The sequence below is a fragment of the Lepisosteus platostomus genome, chromosome 6, assembly GCF_059453375.1.
Source record: "Lepisosteus platostomus isolate fLepPlt1 chromosome 6, fLepPlt1.hap1, whole genome shotgun sequence".
NCBI lineage: Eukaryota > Metazoa > Chordata > Actinopteri > Semionotiformes > Lepisosteidae > Lepisosteus > Lepisosteus platostomus.
The window spans coordinates 65,831,185-65,844,098 of NC_142616.1; the positions used below are offsets into that span (position 1 = coordinate 65,831,185).

General features: G+C 42.5%; 1 protein-coding gene and 1 long non-coding RNA gene across 2 annotated transcripts in view; one reads left to right on the forward strand and one right to left on the reverse strand.

Moving 5' to 3' along the window:
* The window catches only part of bsna (bassoon presynaptic cytomatrix protein a), a 167,088-nt gene that overhangs the window by 95,779 nt on the left and 58,395 nt on the right, over positions 1–12,914 (reverse strand). Inside the window, exon 3 of the mRNA XM_088637003.1 lies at positions 10,592–11,485. Within this exon, the coding sequence (XP_088493129.1) occupies positions 10,592–11,485 (894 nt within the window). The remainder of the gene's footprint in view (positions 1–10,591; positions 11,486–12,914) is intronic.
* LOC148662156 (uncharacterized) lies at positions 1,279–7,322 on the forward strand. Its single transcript, XR_015939670.1, has 3 exons — positions 1,279–1,386; positions 2,161–2,231; positions 2,584–7,322. It is a non-coding gene; the product is annotated as an uncharacterized LOC148662156 (long non-coding RNA).

Sequence of the window (12,914 nt, forward strand, 5' to 3'; positions counted from 1 at the left end):
TGTAGTCTGTCTCTCGGCTCCAAATTTAAAAGCCAGGGGCCTTTGCATCAAGATAAGGATTGGCAGATCTGGATTTAAAGCTTAGCAGTTTCTTATCAAGAGCCCCAAAAATAGTCAGCGTGAGATTTAGTACTTTCTCAGCAGTTCTTACAGCAGGACTTAGAGTAAATACTGATTCTGACCGCGTATGGTAAAAAATAGTAATTCAATTGTTTCATTTTGTAGTTGCTGCGCTCATTAAAAACACTCACATTTTTTTCCAGCTTGCAGAGTCAGTAGATTCTGCTAGTATCTTCTTTATGTGTGTGTGCTGAATATTGATTCTAGGTCTCTCCTGTATTTTTCCCCCTCAGATATATAATGCAGGTTATCAGGCGTTAGAAGGTATGAGGTGTACAAAGTGAATATCATCACACTCTCAGCTCTCCTTCAATGCATCAGACATCTACATGATAGTTATAGAAACACACTGACACATTGCAGGCTCTCCTTTATTCTACAATGTGTAGTGAAAATGACACCTAACCCAGCCACCTCTCACTTTCCTGTGTGTTTTGTCTTGAATGAGTGAGGTGAAATGAAATGATAAACAATAAGACTAGGTAGCGAGAAGTAAAAGTGTCCAATATTGAGTTAACCAGACCCACCAAAACAGATCAGCCAATGTGTCCTATTGTTAAAAAGGTGCAGAGCAAATGGAAAGCAAAAGCATTTTATAAATTGCTGTACATGAAATAAATAAAGGTAAAGAAATTCTTGTGAATTCCTAGATCCTCTTACACCTTACCATCAAAAATGAATCTGTCGGCACTGAGACCTATTTTCAGAATATACAGTCATATTTCTGTGTCGACTGTTTTGTTGTTTGTTGTGTTTCTCATTAAACAATTGCATTTTCTTGTATAACCCCCCCATATCTGCTGGCATAATGCAAATAGTTTATTTTATAAGCATGTATGAACATAATGTAACAAAAATGAAAGATGGAGGCATATTGCAGTTTTGGACGTGTTCTGTCTGTAAACCTTTTCAGTTTGAAAAATGAATCTGTCGGACAGACTATGAAGAAGAAGAGAAACTGCAGTTTTCAGCGCGCTTCAGCCGTCGAATTATAGGGAATGAAAAAAACAAACAAAAACAAGGCTAAACCAGAGGAGCCTTGGCAATCTGCGCCGCGAAGAAAGAAAGTGAAGTAGATTTCCATTAGGGAGCGCAGCCCCCAGGCGAGTGAAGTGGAGTCTGAACAGTCGGCAGGAAGGAAGGAGAAGGAGGGGGGAAGGGGGCCGAGGTGCCAGCACGCGCCCCCGAGTCACGCAGGAGCAGGAAAGGAGGCTGACAAAATGGCAGAACGTCTGATCCAAGTGGACCTCAGCCGCCCGCTGTCAGGTAAGGCCCCCTATGTCTCAGCAGGCCCCGAGGGGGGAAAAAAAACCTCGCTGCTCCCGCCACTCTCCACGCTTCAGAAAACACGCTGACGTTTATTAAAAAAAACACTGTGCGTTTCAGCTTCCGTATTTTAGGAGCTTTTTGTAGTGGCTCACGCTGAATCTGGAAAAGAGCTGTATGAAGCGTATTCTTCAATAAATAGGCAAATACTAGCAGTTGTGAAATTTTGTTCTTCATAATCTGCTTTTGTGCCATCTAAGAATATAAATACCATATACAGTGCTGTCCATACGTATTTGGACAGTGACAATATTTGGTTTGGCTCTGTACACCAGCACATTGGATTTGAAACAATGACTATGAGGGGAGCAGCGGGCAGGGCTCAAAGGCTGCGGGTTCGAATCCAGTCTGAAGCCCCACTGCTCTCTCCTTCAGCAAGGTGTTTCACTCAGGCTACACTTGGCCGAATAAACAGGCACTAACGTCAGCTACTGCATACAATCCTTAGTCAGGTAATAATATCACCACACTGCTTGCACTGTAGGTCTTTTCATGACTAGACTCTTCTAAGCTCTGCTTAGAGTTTTCAGATGGAAACCGTTTAATTTGATCTTTGATATACTGTACCCCTCTCCCTCACGTACTCAGATAGAACTATTTTTACTTTCAAAACACAGCAAGGTGATTCACCGCCACAGCGAAGCACTGACATAGCAAACGCACGCCTTCGTGCACAAGGTGACGTCACGGCCTTTCACTCTGGTTTATCTTCAGGAGAAGACTCCGGGGGCGCACGGCCACTGACGACATCGCAGAACCTCAGTGGACGAGAGCTTCCAGGCAGTGTAAGAAACTCTTCTTTTTTTTTTGCTGCATTCTGAATTTGCCATTTCAACTTTAATTCCAAGCTTTTAATAATGAAACAACATTCTACAGTAGTCGACTGATTTGTAAAAAAAAAAACAGGAAAAAAATACCCTTAAGAGAACACGATCATGTCATTATTTTTAAATGATATAAAAAAAATTTATAAAGGCCTGGAAGTATGAAGTTTGCACAAGCCTTGACTACAATGAACATATGAATTGTAATAATTAACCAGCTTTAATGACTGCCAATTATACTGTGTACCATGGTGTTTCTTTCTCTAAACCTGATCTTTATTCAATGTGTAATTCCAGGTCCTTTTTATTTCAGTGACAGACGTCTGCCCTGGGGGCTCTACAAACATTACTTATGGGCTTTGATTTAAAGCAAAGTATAAAAAAATAGTTGAGTCATTTGAAACACCCAGTAGCAAAGACTGAATGTCCTATTACCATTTCTGGGCAGGATTTTGTTTTTACATACACAGTAAAGATGCACATTGAATTTTCCCATTTCCTTTAGTGAAGCTCAATACTCCAAGTTGTTCCACTGTGAGATATAAAGATATATTATCTCAGAAGGCAACCAGTATGAATTAAACACCTGGCACCTTGAAAAGTTATTTAAAGGTGGCTGTGGTCACAGGGATCAACAGGCTCTAGATTACATGCAAGAGCAGTTTGTTTTCATGTTTTGTGCTTTTAAAAGCCAATCATCAATTAACAGAGAACATTCTGCAATTATTTCTCTGCAGATTTCTATCACAAATTAATGACATAACCAAAAAGCGAATCTTTTAAATAGCGCCCAAGCAAAGAAATTAAAAGTACATGGAAAAAGAAATGATACATCATCACCCCAATGACCAGCACAGTTACCTGACGCATTTCACACAGAAAAGCAACACCTTGCAGAGCTGATTTCTCTTCATATACAGTACTGTGGAAGCCAGTAAAGCCATTCATGAAGCATGTTCAGCCAGTGTTGCTGTCCAGTAACCTGGCAGGAGCGACAAAAGTCTTTAATGTTCTGCTCAAATCAAGCTACATCTCTCAGTAGCTTTAAGTGAAGGTTACTGGAGCTGATCGGTGCTGTGTCAAATTGTTGGAATAGCGGTTATATCGCTGACCTCTGACCAGGCTGATCTCCTTTTTATTTAGGGTTTAGATCAATCTATACGCAAGCGAGGAAAGAAAAGCGAAGGTTAAGGACCTAGTTATGGGTGGGCTCTGAGAGAATAGCATTGGGTTGGTCCTACCTGACCTAGGAAAACCCTCAGGAATAAAGGAGAAATGACAGGGTTTATGTACACAGGCCCTTCCTGTAGACACGCTACCCCAGGGAATCTGTTCGAGTGTGGAGTAAGCAATTTCAGCAATTCAGTGACATTTTAAACATTGATCTTTCACTTTGAACGGCTGGCCCAGGAGGGAGAACAGAATTCTAAAAGCAGCAAATGTGCCATTACGAAAGTTAAGACAGTCTCTTCACAGGTACAGAACAGGATCTAAACAATTTACTATGTCTCTGCACACTTGTCTATCCCATTAGCTGCTTCCCAAAGCTATTGGGCTTTGTTATAAACCATCCCCCTGGCAGGGCCTTCAAGCCACTGATGCAATCGGCAGTGAAAAGGCTGGAAACCCCGAACAGCCTATCATAGATTATCTCAAATGTTGCCTTTAAAAAAAAAAAATCTTAAAATATTTAAAGAATTCGATGTTGACGTCAGTCTCAAACCAAAACGAATGAGGAAGGTGATGATCAGGCACTCAAAAGGCACAGTGTGGTCATTTGCGAAGCCTCGAACTTCAGTCTAAACGGGAGCAGAAAGGCTAGGAACGTGCAGCAGCATTTCAGCAGAGAGGCTCACACTTCAGTGGAAACTTTACCGAAACCCCCGGCGCTCTACTGCCTCTCCCAGCAGTCGAAAGGTTAATGCAATTAATTCCAGGAACACTGGAGGTCCCCCACTGGGCTAAAAAAAGATGCTGATAGGTCAGGTGAGAGATGCAACAGCTTCTGGGATTAAGGTCAAAAAGCTCGGTAGTCAACAATATCGGATCAAGTCCCTAGGAGCAGAACTGCTGAGCGTGCCAGATTTGTGGCTCCCTCCGAATATAGAGGAAAGTAGGAAAAAGGGAGACCAGATAAACATAATTATCTTGAATATCAGAAGTCCAGCATACAACTTATTTGAAGGAAAGGTACTGTGATGCTCTCAGTTTTGGAAGTAATTAGTCCAGCCAGGAGAACCTTAAAGAGACTCCGGCCTTCTCCCTCCCCGGCTGCCCTCCCCAGTGAAGGGACAGCCTGGCTCGAGCTCAGGAGGGCACTCAATCCAGCGTCCAGCGCCAGCTCTCACATAGTAGTTCACTTGCTGCCAAGCACGACTAGTCTCTTGAGGTATCCAGGGCAAGCAGCAAAATGCTGGCGACCAGCTCAGGGAGCTATTTTTGTTACTGTAGGTGTTTTTAACAGGCACTTAACAGATAATATACAATAGCAAAGAAGCTACTGTACTTAATGTGGATATCAGGAAAGACAAGTTTAAAATGATTTGTGATAAAAACCCTTTTAACTTCAAACCTTTATAAGATTTGATCAAATATATCTCAAATCATACCAGACACTCCCATCATCTGGTTAAATGTAATGGCCAAAAAAGCAAAGCAAACATAAAACAGAGATTTCTGATCACACAATCCCACTGCACAGAAACATATGCAGTGCAGTTTTAAAAGAATGAGAGATGGCACTTTTGTTTCATGAAGAATGTGTGGAATGAGTGGAGAATATTTTTCCATTCAAAATTTCTGACCGTCATACAATATGTACAGAAACAACAGCAAATGTAGTGGGAGTCAAACTGCAAAATGCTTAAAAAATATTATTATTATTATTATTATTATTGAAATTCCACTATTATTTCTCAATAATCATTTCCAAAGGATCCTAAAGTGCTGGACATATTTAGGGGAGGACCTCAGCAGACACTCTGTACAGTGGCTATACTTCACTTAGAGGAGCGAGGAATTTACCTCACTGACTGAAACATGTATTTAATAAGGCCGGACTCGGCTAAATCCCCTACTCTCATCAACAGTGGGATCTTTAATGATGAAGTAGTCAGGGCACAGGTGTAATGTCTCATCAGAATGACAGCACCTCCTACAGCACGGAGCCCAAAGTCAGCTACTGGTCCACCAACACAACTTACAGCAGCAATCAGATTTCCTTAGAGGTCTCCCATCCCAGTACAGACCAGGCCCAGTCCAGACCAGCTTCTGAGATCTGCTGCTCCAATCATACACCAAAACTATATTCTTTAACCCAGTTTGAACACTGAACAAATGTTTTTTTTACAAAAATGACTGTGTGCACATTAATACTAATTTCTAAATTCCTAATCACTCAAATCCAATGTGCTAAGAATCCTAAGCCTTCAAATAGTAATAAGTCATATAAAGCTTACATTGAACATTATTAAACATGAGTTTAATAAATTCACACGATTTTTCAAACACTGTGTTGAACTGAACAAATTAAATCTTTCTCCACTCATTGCATTTAACAGTTCATGCATTGATGAGTACCATTTCCTGTTAATTTACAATGCAAAGTTGCAAATACAGTGCTATTTTTAGACTGTGCAGAGTTTTTATTTTTTCCAGCCCTCTTTCCCTTTTACAGTTGCCTACTGCCCCTCCAAGTTTGCAAAGATGCTCTTGGTTTTATTTTCATTGCTGTACAATTAGTGCAGTCAGGCATAACTCCATGCCCTGTGCTCAGGCATGTAAGAAACAGATGTTTTTTGCTGCATTTTTATCTCCTATGAATTTTCCCATATTTGCTGAGACTCTTCAGGGTAATTAAAATACAGATTGTAAAAAAATATATATTTACCTCTTAAAAATTAAAAATATAAATGGCATCCCTAAATTTAGCAAATTGCATATTTGCAAATAGCCTCATCACATTAAAAAATAATTAATATGTATTTTTCATGTCATTTTGCAGTGTGACCAAGAGGTGATGTGATAAGATATGTCCATTGAAACATACAGTGTATGGCAGAATCCATAGCAAAGATTATGATCAGAAAAATAACCAGTTCATACTTCCACTGAAATGATATCTGCTACTCAGACAGCGTAACTATCAGAGAGATATTAGACGGCTGTTTGGAAACCACAAGTATAGGTATTAAATGCTGATTATGTTCCATTGCAGAACTAAAATGTGAGCTACACACCTGACTGTTAAAATGTAACAGTAAATTGAAACAAAAATACCTTTAAAATCTTGAGGAGCTGGAACTGAAAGCTAGAATGCCCAGCGTGCTTTCAGAGAGCAGATGCAGCAAACTAGAATGTTACAAGGCCTGGGTGTGGAAGACTATACACATAAAAACCTAAAATCCTTTTAAAAGTCACCCAAGCATCAAAATACTATTCAGAAAAGTTTACACGTTTTCTTTACCCACAAAAAGCAAATAAGCACTTCCCAATAGCCCATTCCCCTGGTCAACAGTTCATAAAACAGTTTTAACAGCAAGGACGATAAAGCAAAAAAGGGTGTAAAACAGAAAGAAAATAAAAATGTTTCGTAAACCACTCTTTTGGGACTGAAATGAAAATGTCCTGCCGTAAACAAATCTCTCTAAGCTTTCTGAAAGGTGGTCATTACTATCAGCACTCAATTGTACTTGATTTGCATAATTACTCTCTAAGTAACATTTGATTGCAAAAACTTAATTAGACACTGCATAGAATGCCATCATCACCCATCTCCAATGACAGATAAGGAAATCACCTGTTTCAAAGTCCTAAAGTTCTTAAAGCCAACAGTTATATCCCCCTGCAACTCACAACTGGCAGCCCAGTGAAGCTCGGCAGGTGGGAGCCTGGCCAGTACCTGGATGGGAGACCTCCTGAGAAAAACTAAGGTTGCTGCTGGAAGAGGTGTTAGTGGGACCAGCAGGGGGAGCTCATCCTCCAGACTGTGTGCATCCTAATGCCCCAGTATAGTGACGGGGACACTATTTTTTCGGATGAAAAGTAAAGCTGAGGTCCCAGGGCGTTTCTTGAAAAGAGTAGGGATGATACACCAGCATCTTGGCCAAATTTCCCCCTGGCCTTTACCAGTCATGGCCTCCTATTAATCCCCATCTCTGGACTGGCTTCATCACTCTGCTCTCCTCCCCACTGAGAGCTGGTGTGTGGGGAGTGTATTGGCGCACTCTGGATAACATCGCATTATCCAGGTGGGGGTACACGCAGGTGGTGGTTGAGGGGATCCCCATAGTAAAGCGCTTTGAGTGGAGTGTCCAGAAAAGCATTATATAAGCGTAAGGAATTTATATTAAAAAGTTTAGCTCTGTCACTTTAGCGAAAGCTAGGATAAAGAAAGTTCGCTCTTTTTCTTTTTGGCTGTGCTTGTGCCAACATCACCACACCGTTCTCTGGAACCTTGACTGATGTTTCTTGCCTGAGGGCATTGCACAGCCTCCTGGAAAACAGCGCTGGCCTAAGTAGTCTGTAGCCCTTAGTAGAATAACGTACCTCTGAATACTCTCCAGGGTACGAGGTGAAGCTGGTACTGGTAAAATCCTGTTGCAGAAGAGCATATGAAGAATTCGCTTTGGCAAAATGTCTTTTGGACACTTTGTATGGCAGATGTTAGAGGCTAGGAATTGTTCTGAAGCTTCCGAAAGTTGCAAACAGGAATGTTGGCGCCACATGGGGACTGGAATGAATTACTGTGCTTTTCCTTATCATTTCAGATTTCATACACAGATTCTCCAACTGTCATTATTAGTCATATTACAGTGCATAACAGAGGCCAGAACCCTTATCTTCATGGCATTGAAAGTACGCCTGGACCTTAGTATTTTAACTGTAAGAGAGATGTTGGAAGGCAATTCAGAAACCACGTGTCCTTGCCACATGCACAAGATTTTGCACTGTCATTGTCTGGAGGTTGCTCAAATTCCAGCCATTGAATGTGCAAGATCTTGAATGGGTAGTAACAGTTTTAGACGTAGGTACAGTATCTGCCCTGGGAGAGGAAACTTTTAAAGATGGTCTTTTCCTGTGCTGTGGCCCACCAGTGACCACCAAATGCTGTTAACGCAGCAAACTGAGTATGAACAGCTTAGCAGAGGAAAAAAGAGGACACTTGTCGACTTTCAGTGCCTTTTTCAGGCTTTAGCAGTGAGGGCCAAATGACAAATGGCCTCTTCTAAGGAAGCAATCCACTTGATTTTACATTCTCTGCCAAGCTACATTTTGTAGGTCAGTAAAAAAACTAAAATCTTAAAAATGTTTTCGGCTTGATTTTTCCATAAGCCAAGATGAGAGAGATTAATTATCTGATGCTGAGTCAGAGATATTTTTCATCCCATTAGAGCATGGAATATTTATTAGAATGTGGAGAAGGATCTGCAGTAAATGAAGGTTCTATAGAGGCAGTTGTGTGACACATGGACGAGAGAAACTTTAAATCACTATGAATCGTTCTGCCTAAGAAAATGTCTCTGTGTAATTGAATGGTAATTTAAGTAAACGATGCAAAGACTGCTGTGGTATTATCTCTTGCAATTCAGGAAAGCAGCTCTCATCATCAACAGAAGTAAAGTCAGGTTTTAAACCAGACTGGATAAAAACTAATGCCGTTTTTATTATACAATTAAAAAAAGCAACTTTTAAATTAAAATGGACATTGTCATCCTTTGTCTATTGGTAATGGACACTGTATATTAAAGTAGAGAACAGCCTTTTTAAATACCATATTATATTATGTGATTAATACATATGCGTCATGTGTAATATATTGGTGTAGATATTATGTGAATGCTACTGTTCTATGTACAGTGAATTCTGATGAACATTTTTAAAAACATTCAAACACTGATGAGGTTACAGGTCAGAGGTTACAGACCCCATCGTCCTAAGGAGGAAACTTCTTTCTATACCTTGTATAGGACCCTATCTTCCTGTATAGGAAACCTCTTCCTGTACCCACAAGGTCTGTACTCCAACACCACTGCACACACGACAACCGAATGTAAACCGAAATTGTACTTTCCCTTCGATAGCTCAGTAAAACTGTTTTAGTTGTAATATTTATTAATCACCGTACTATTTTTGCACTGTTCCCCGAATTACGTTGCACTGTTTTTGTCCTGTTGTATTCTTTTCTCTGTTTGCGAATTTTTGCGCAGTTTTGATTACGTTATGTTATTACACGTTACTGTTATTGTTATTGTGTTACTGTGTTACTGTTATTGTGTTACAGTCCATTGTCCTATCTTCTGTTCTATTTATATACTGCACCCGAGTGACTAATGAGGAACACTTTTCATTATACTATGCACCTGTGTGAGTATAATGACAATAAAGTTGAATTGAATTGAAACGTTTTACTGGATAAACGAAAATCTTTGCCAGTTTGTCTCCAAGGACCAACATGCATCTCCATACGGATTTTCTGTTCTTGGTTTCCCATTTGCAGCCGTATCTCCACTCCCCTATAAGCTGCACACATCCTTTTTAAATACTGACCACCAAACTATTGGAACACGTTTCCTTGGACACTCTTAGCCTTGTCTATTTATTCTCTTTTCTGTTACATTAAAGAGAATTAAAAATGGAGGCAAAGTCTCTTAAAAACGACCTGTTTCTTGAAAAGTAAATCATTATCCTAGTGGAGAAAAACCCAGGACTTTCTGTGACACACATGAGTTGTGGAGAAATCAGTGAAACAGCAATTAATTAAATTAACCTGGGATCAGGGAGACGAGAGGAAGGACAGATGTTGACTTAAATAACATGTCACAGTTCACATTCAGGTGATGCAAGATATGCAACTTGCGTATTTTTAAAAAAATCTGCTGTTTTGTGCAACCGAAATGGCGATGTGATAAGACAATAGTCACTACACACATGGTAAAACAGGACACTGTTCACCAGATAAAACACACACTACTGAGTACTCCTAAATAAGATGGGTATAACTATATCTCCCCCCCCAAAAAAAAAATTAAAAACCCTTATCTATGAATCCATTTCTAAAAAAAAAGTAAATTGCAGTAGTGCAGAGAATAAACAGAAGCTGTTTCAATATTTCATTCTGGCAACTAGCAAGAAAAAAAAAAACCTTGTGGCAGGTTAAGATAAGGAGAAAAAAAAAACACGAGATTGTTTAACCCCTTAAATCGCCAGTGACTAATCTGCTGGCTGCTGCGCTCAGAGGAAAACCCTGCGCCTTGCCCTGCCAGAGCTCGCCCGACACCGCTGCAGGAGAGGAAGCGAGAGGGGCAGCAGGCTGCTCTTACCTCCAGCAGGTGGGGCGTGGGGTTGAATCCGCACAGGTTGCAGACCTGGGAGCCGCACTGTGTGCAGGAGTTGTAGTTGGGAGGCTGCGCCGAGCCCATGTTCAGCTCAGTCTTGCAGAGGGGGCAGCTGACCTTGGGCCTCTCTGGCTCCTTGGGTTTGGGGGTGGCGTCCTGCTTCGGGGGGGGCTGCCGCTGCTGCTGCTGCTGCAGGGGGGGGGTGCCACCTTGTTTCGCCTGGGTAGCCCCAGGCATGGCCCCCTGCGGCTTCGGGGCTGCAGCTGAACTGGCGTCGCTGAACACCACCTTAGGGGACGCCTTGGCCGGGGACTGCTGGGGCTGCGTGCTGGGCTGCGGGTCCACCGATATGAGGGTGCTGGCCTGGTTTAAGAGAGACGCCCCGAAGCCGAAGAGCTTGCCAGTCAAGCCATCTTGGGATGGTTCCTGGGGACCGCCCGGCGCCCTGGCGGGAGAACTTCCGGCGCTCCTGACTTGATCCGTCCCGGCCGGCCTGCTGGGGCGGTGCTGCGGGGAGGACCGCGACAAATCGGGCTGCGACGGCGCCTTCGCCAGACCCGGCTGGTCCCTCCTGCCCAGGGGGTCCAACGTGGGCTGGGCCTGGCTGGTTGGCACGCGCTGGGCAGCCTGGTCGGGCCTGGGGTGCTGGGAGCCGGCTGGCGGCCCAGGCTGAGAGGCGGGCCTGGGGCCGGTTTGTCTGTGGGGTCCCGCGGAGGGCTGTGAGGGCTGGGCCTGGGATGGGTGCTGAGCCTGGGGCTCGGGTTTGGCCTGGTGGGAGGGCGAGTGGATCTGCTGCTGGCTCTTGGAGCGCGGAGGGGTGGTCATGTCCATTCCTAAAGCTCTCTGCATCTGGCAGTTCAAACAAAGCCACTCCTGCACCTGGAAAACAGTTAAAGGCAGGAGAAAAGAGTCTGAATCGCCTGAATTCACCAGTTTTTCGCCTAGTTTAAACAGTTTTTGTCTCCAATTCATGTTTCGTCACGCGGCTTCAAGAGTTCAGTTTCTTTTTCGTTCTCCGACTTGCTTCTGTCTTAGGCGTTAAGTGGAAATCTGTGGTTTTTCCTGGTTTATACATTTGACTTCTTTGTAGTGATATGGGCAGTATAGCATTAGTTGGTGCACGTGCACAGGAATAAGGAAGTAACACAACGTGGTGTCTTTTCCAGTAAAGTTATTATTCCCTTTCAAATCTTGTGGAGTGTTAATGAATCGAACCCAGTATAAAAACAGAACATTCTTCCGAACCCACGGTGAAACTATGGGGAAGTCCATTTAAAACCCTAAAAAACATTTTTTTTAATGTAAATGGTAGTGGGAGGATGGAACAAGCTGCTCGGTCATGCTGTTGCAGCGGATATCCTGAATTCCTTGGCTTTGTTTAGTAAACATCTGGATGAGATAATCGAATCGATTCAGTACTAACTACCAGACGGGCTACCTGTAGATGGGCCAAACAGACTCTTCTCTTTGCGACTGTACTTGTGTTCTTGAATTTGACAATTCAGACCTATAAATACTGTAGGAATGGACTCAAACTTCGGTAAACGGTTTTCCCCTCCAAGAACCGTAGAACACTGCCCCCCCCCCAGGTGTAACCTGGTAACACAACGGGATAACGCTCTCCTCTTCCAAGAGATCAAACTCACTGCAGCTGCTCGTGATCGGCCTCACTGCAATCCTAGCACACAGTGACCTGCATTCATTTGCCATTCCTGCCTGCAATGTGAACAGACTTTGAACAGGCCCCACAGTCGATGCCACACTTTGGAAACCATCCACCTGGGATCCATTATTTCAGCTTGTTGGTGCAGGGGTCACACAGCCAGGCAACAAAAGGGCCTCGTGCATGCTGAACCATTTCTCAATGCTAAATGCTGGTGAAATTTTCTTGTCTTATATAGCCATTTGCTCTGACAATTTCTAAAAGTCTTGAGCAAAAAAATAAGTGAAACCTTTTGCAATGTGACAAATCAAAACCTGGTTAAAATTCTATAACATTGTTTTTTTGTTGTTTTGCTAAGAGAACAGATACGGACATCATTTTACTTACTGCCTCTCAACCAGCAAAATCGGACAGTAAACAAGTTACAGTAGGTGCCTGATGGTAAGCTGAACGCAGTTAAGTGATTCCAGCATCTGCATCCTACACCAGGCCAGCACAGCATGTAATCTCTGTAATCTCTGAATATCTCACTAATTGGACAGTCGTTAGTTATTTTGTAATCACTCAGCAGTAGCTGAGAAGCAGTAGTTAATTTTTAAGTTCGTGTCAACAGCAGGGGCCAAAAAGAGTAAAGGCTAAGGTGCA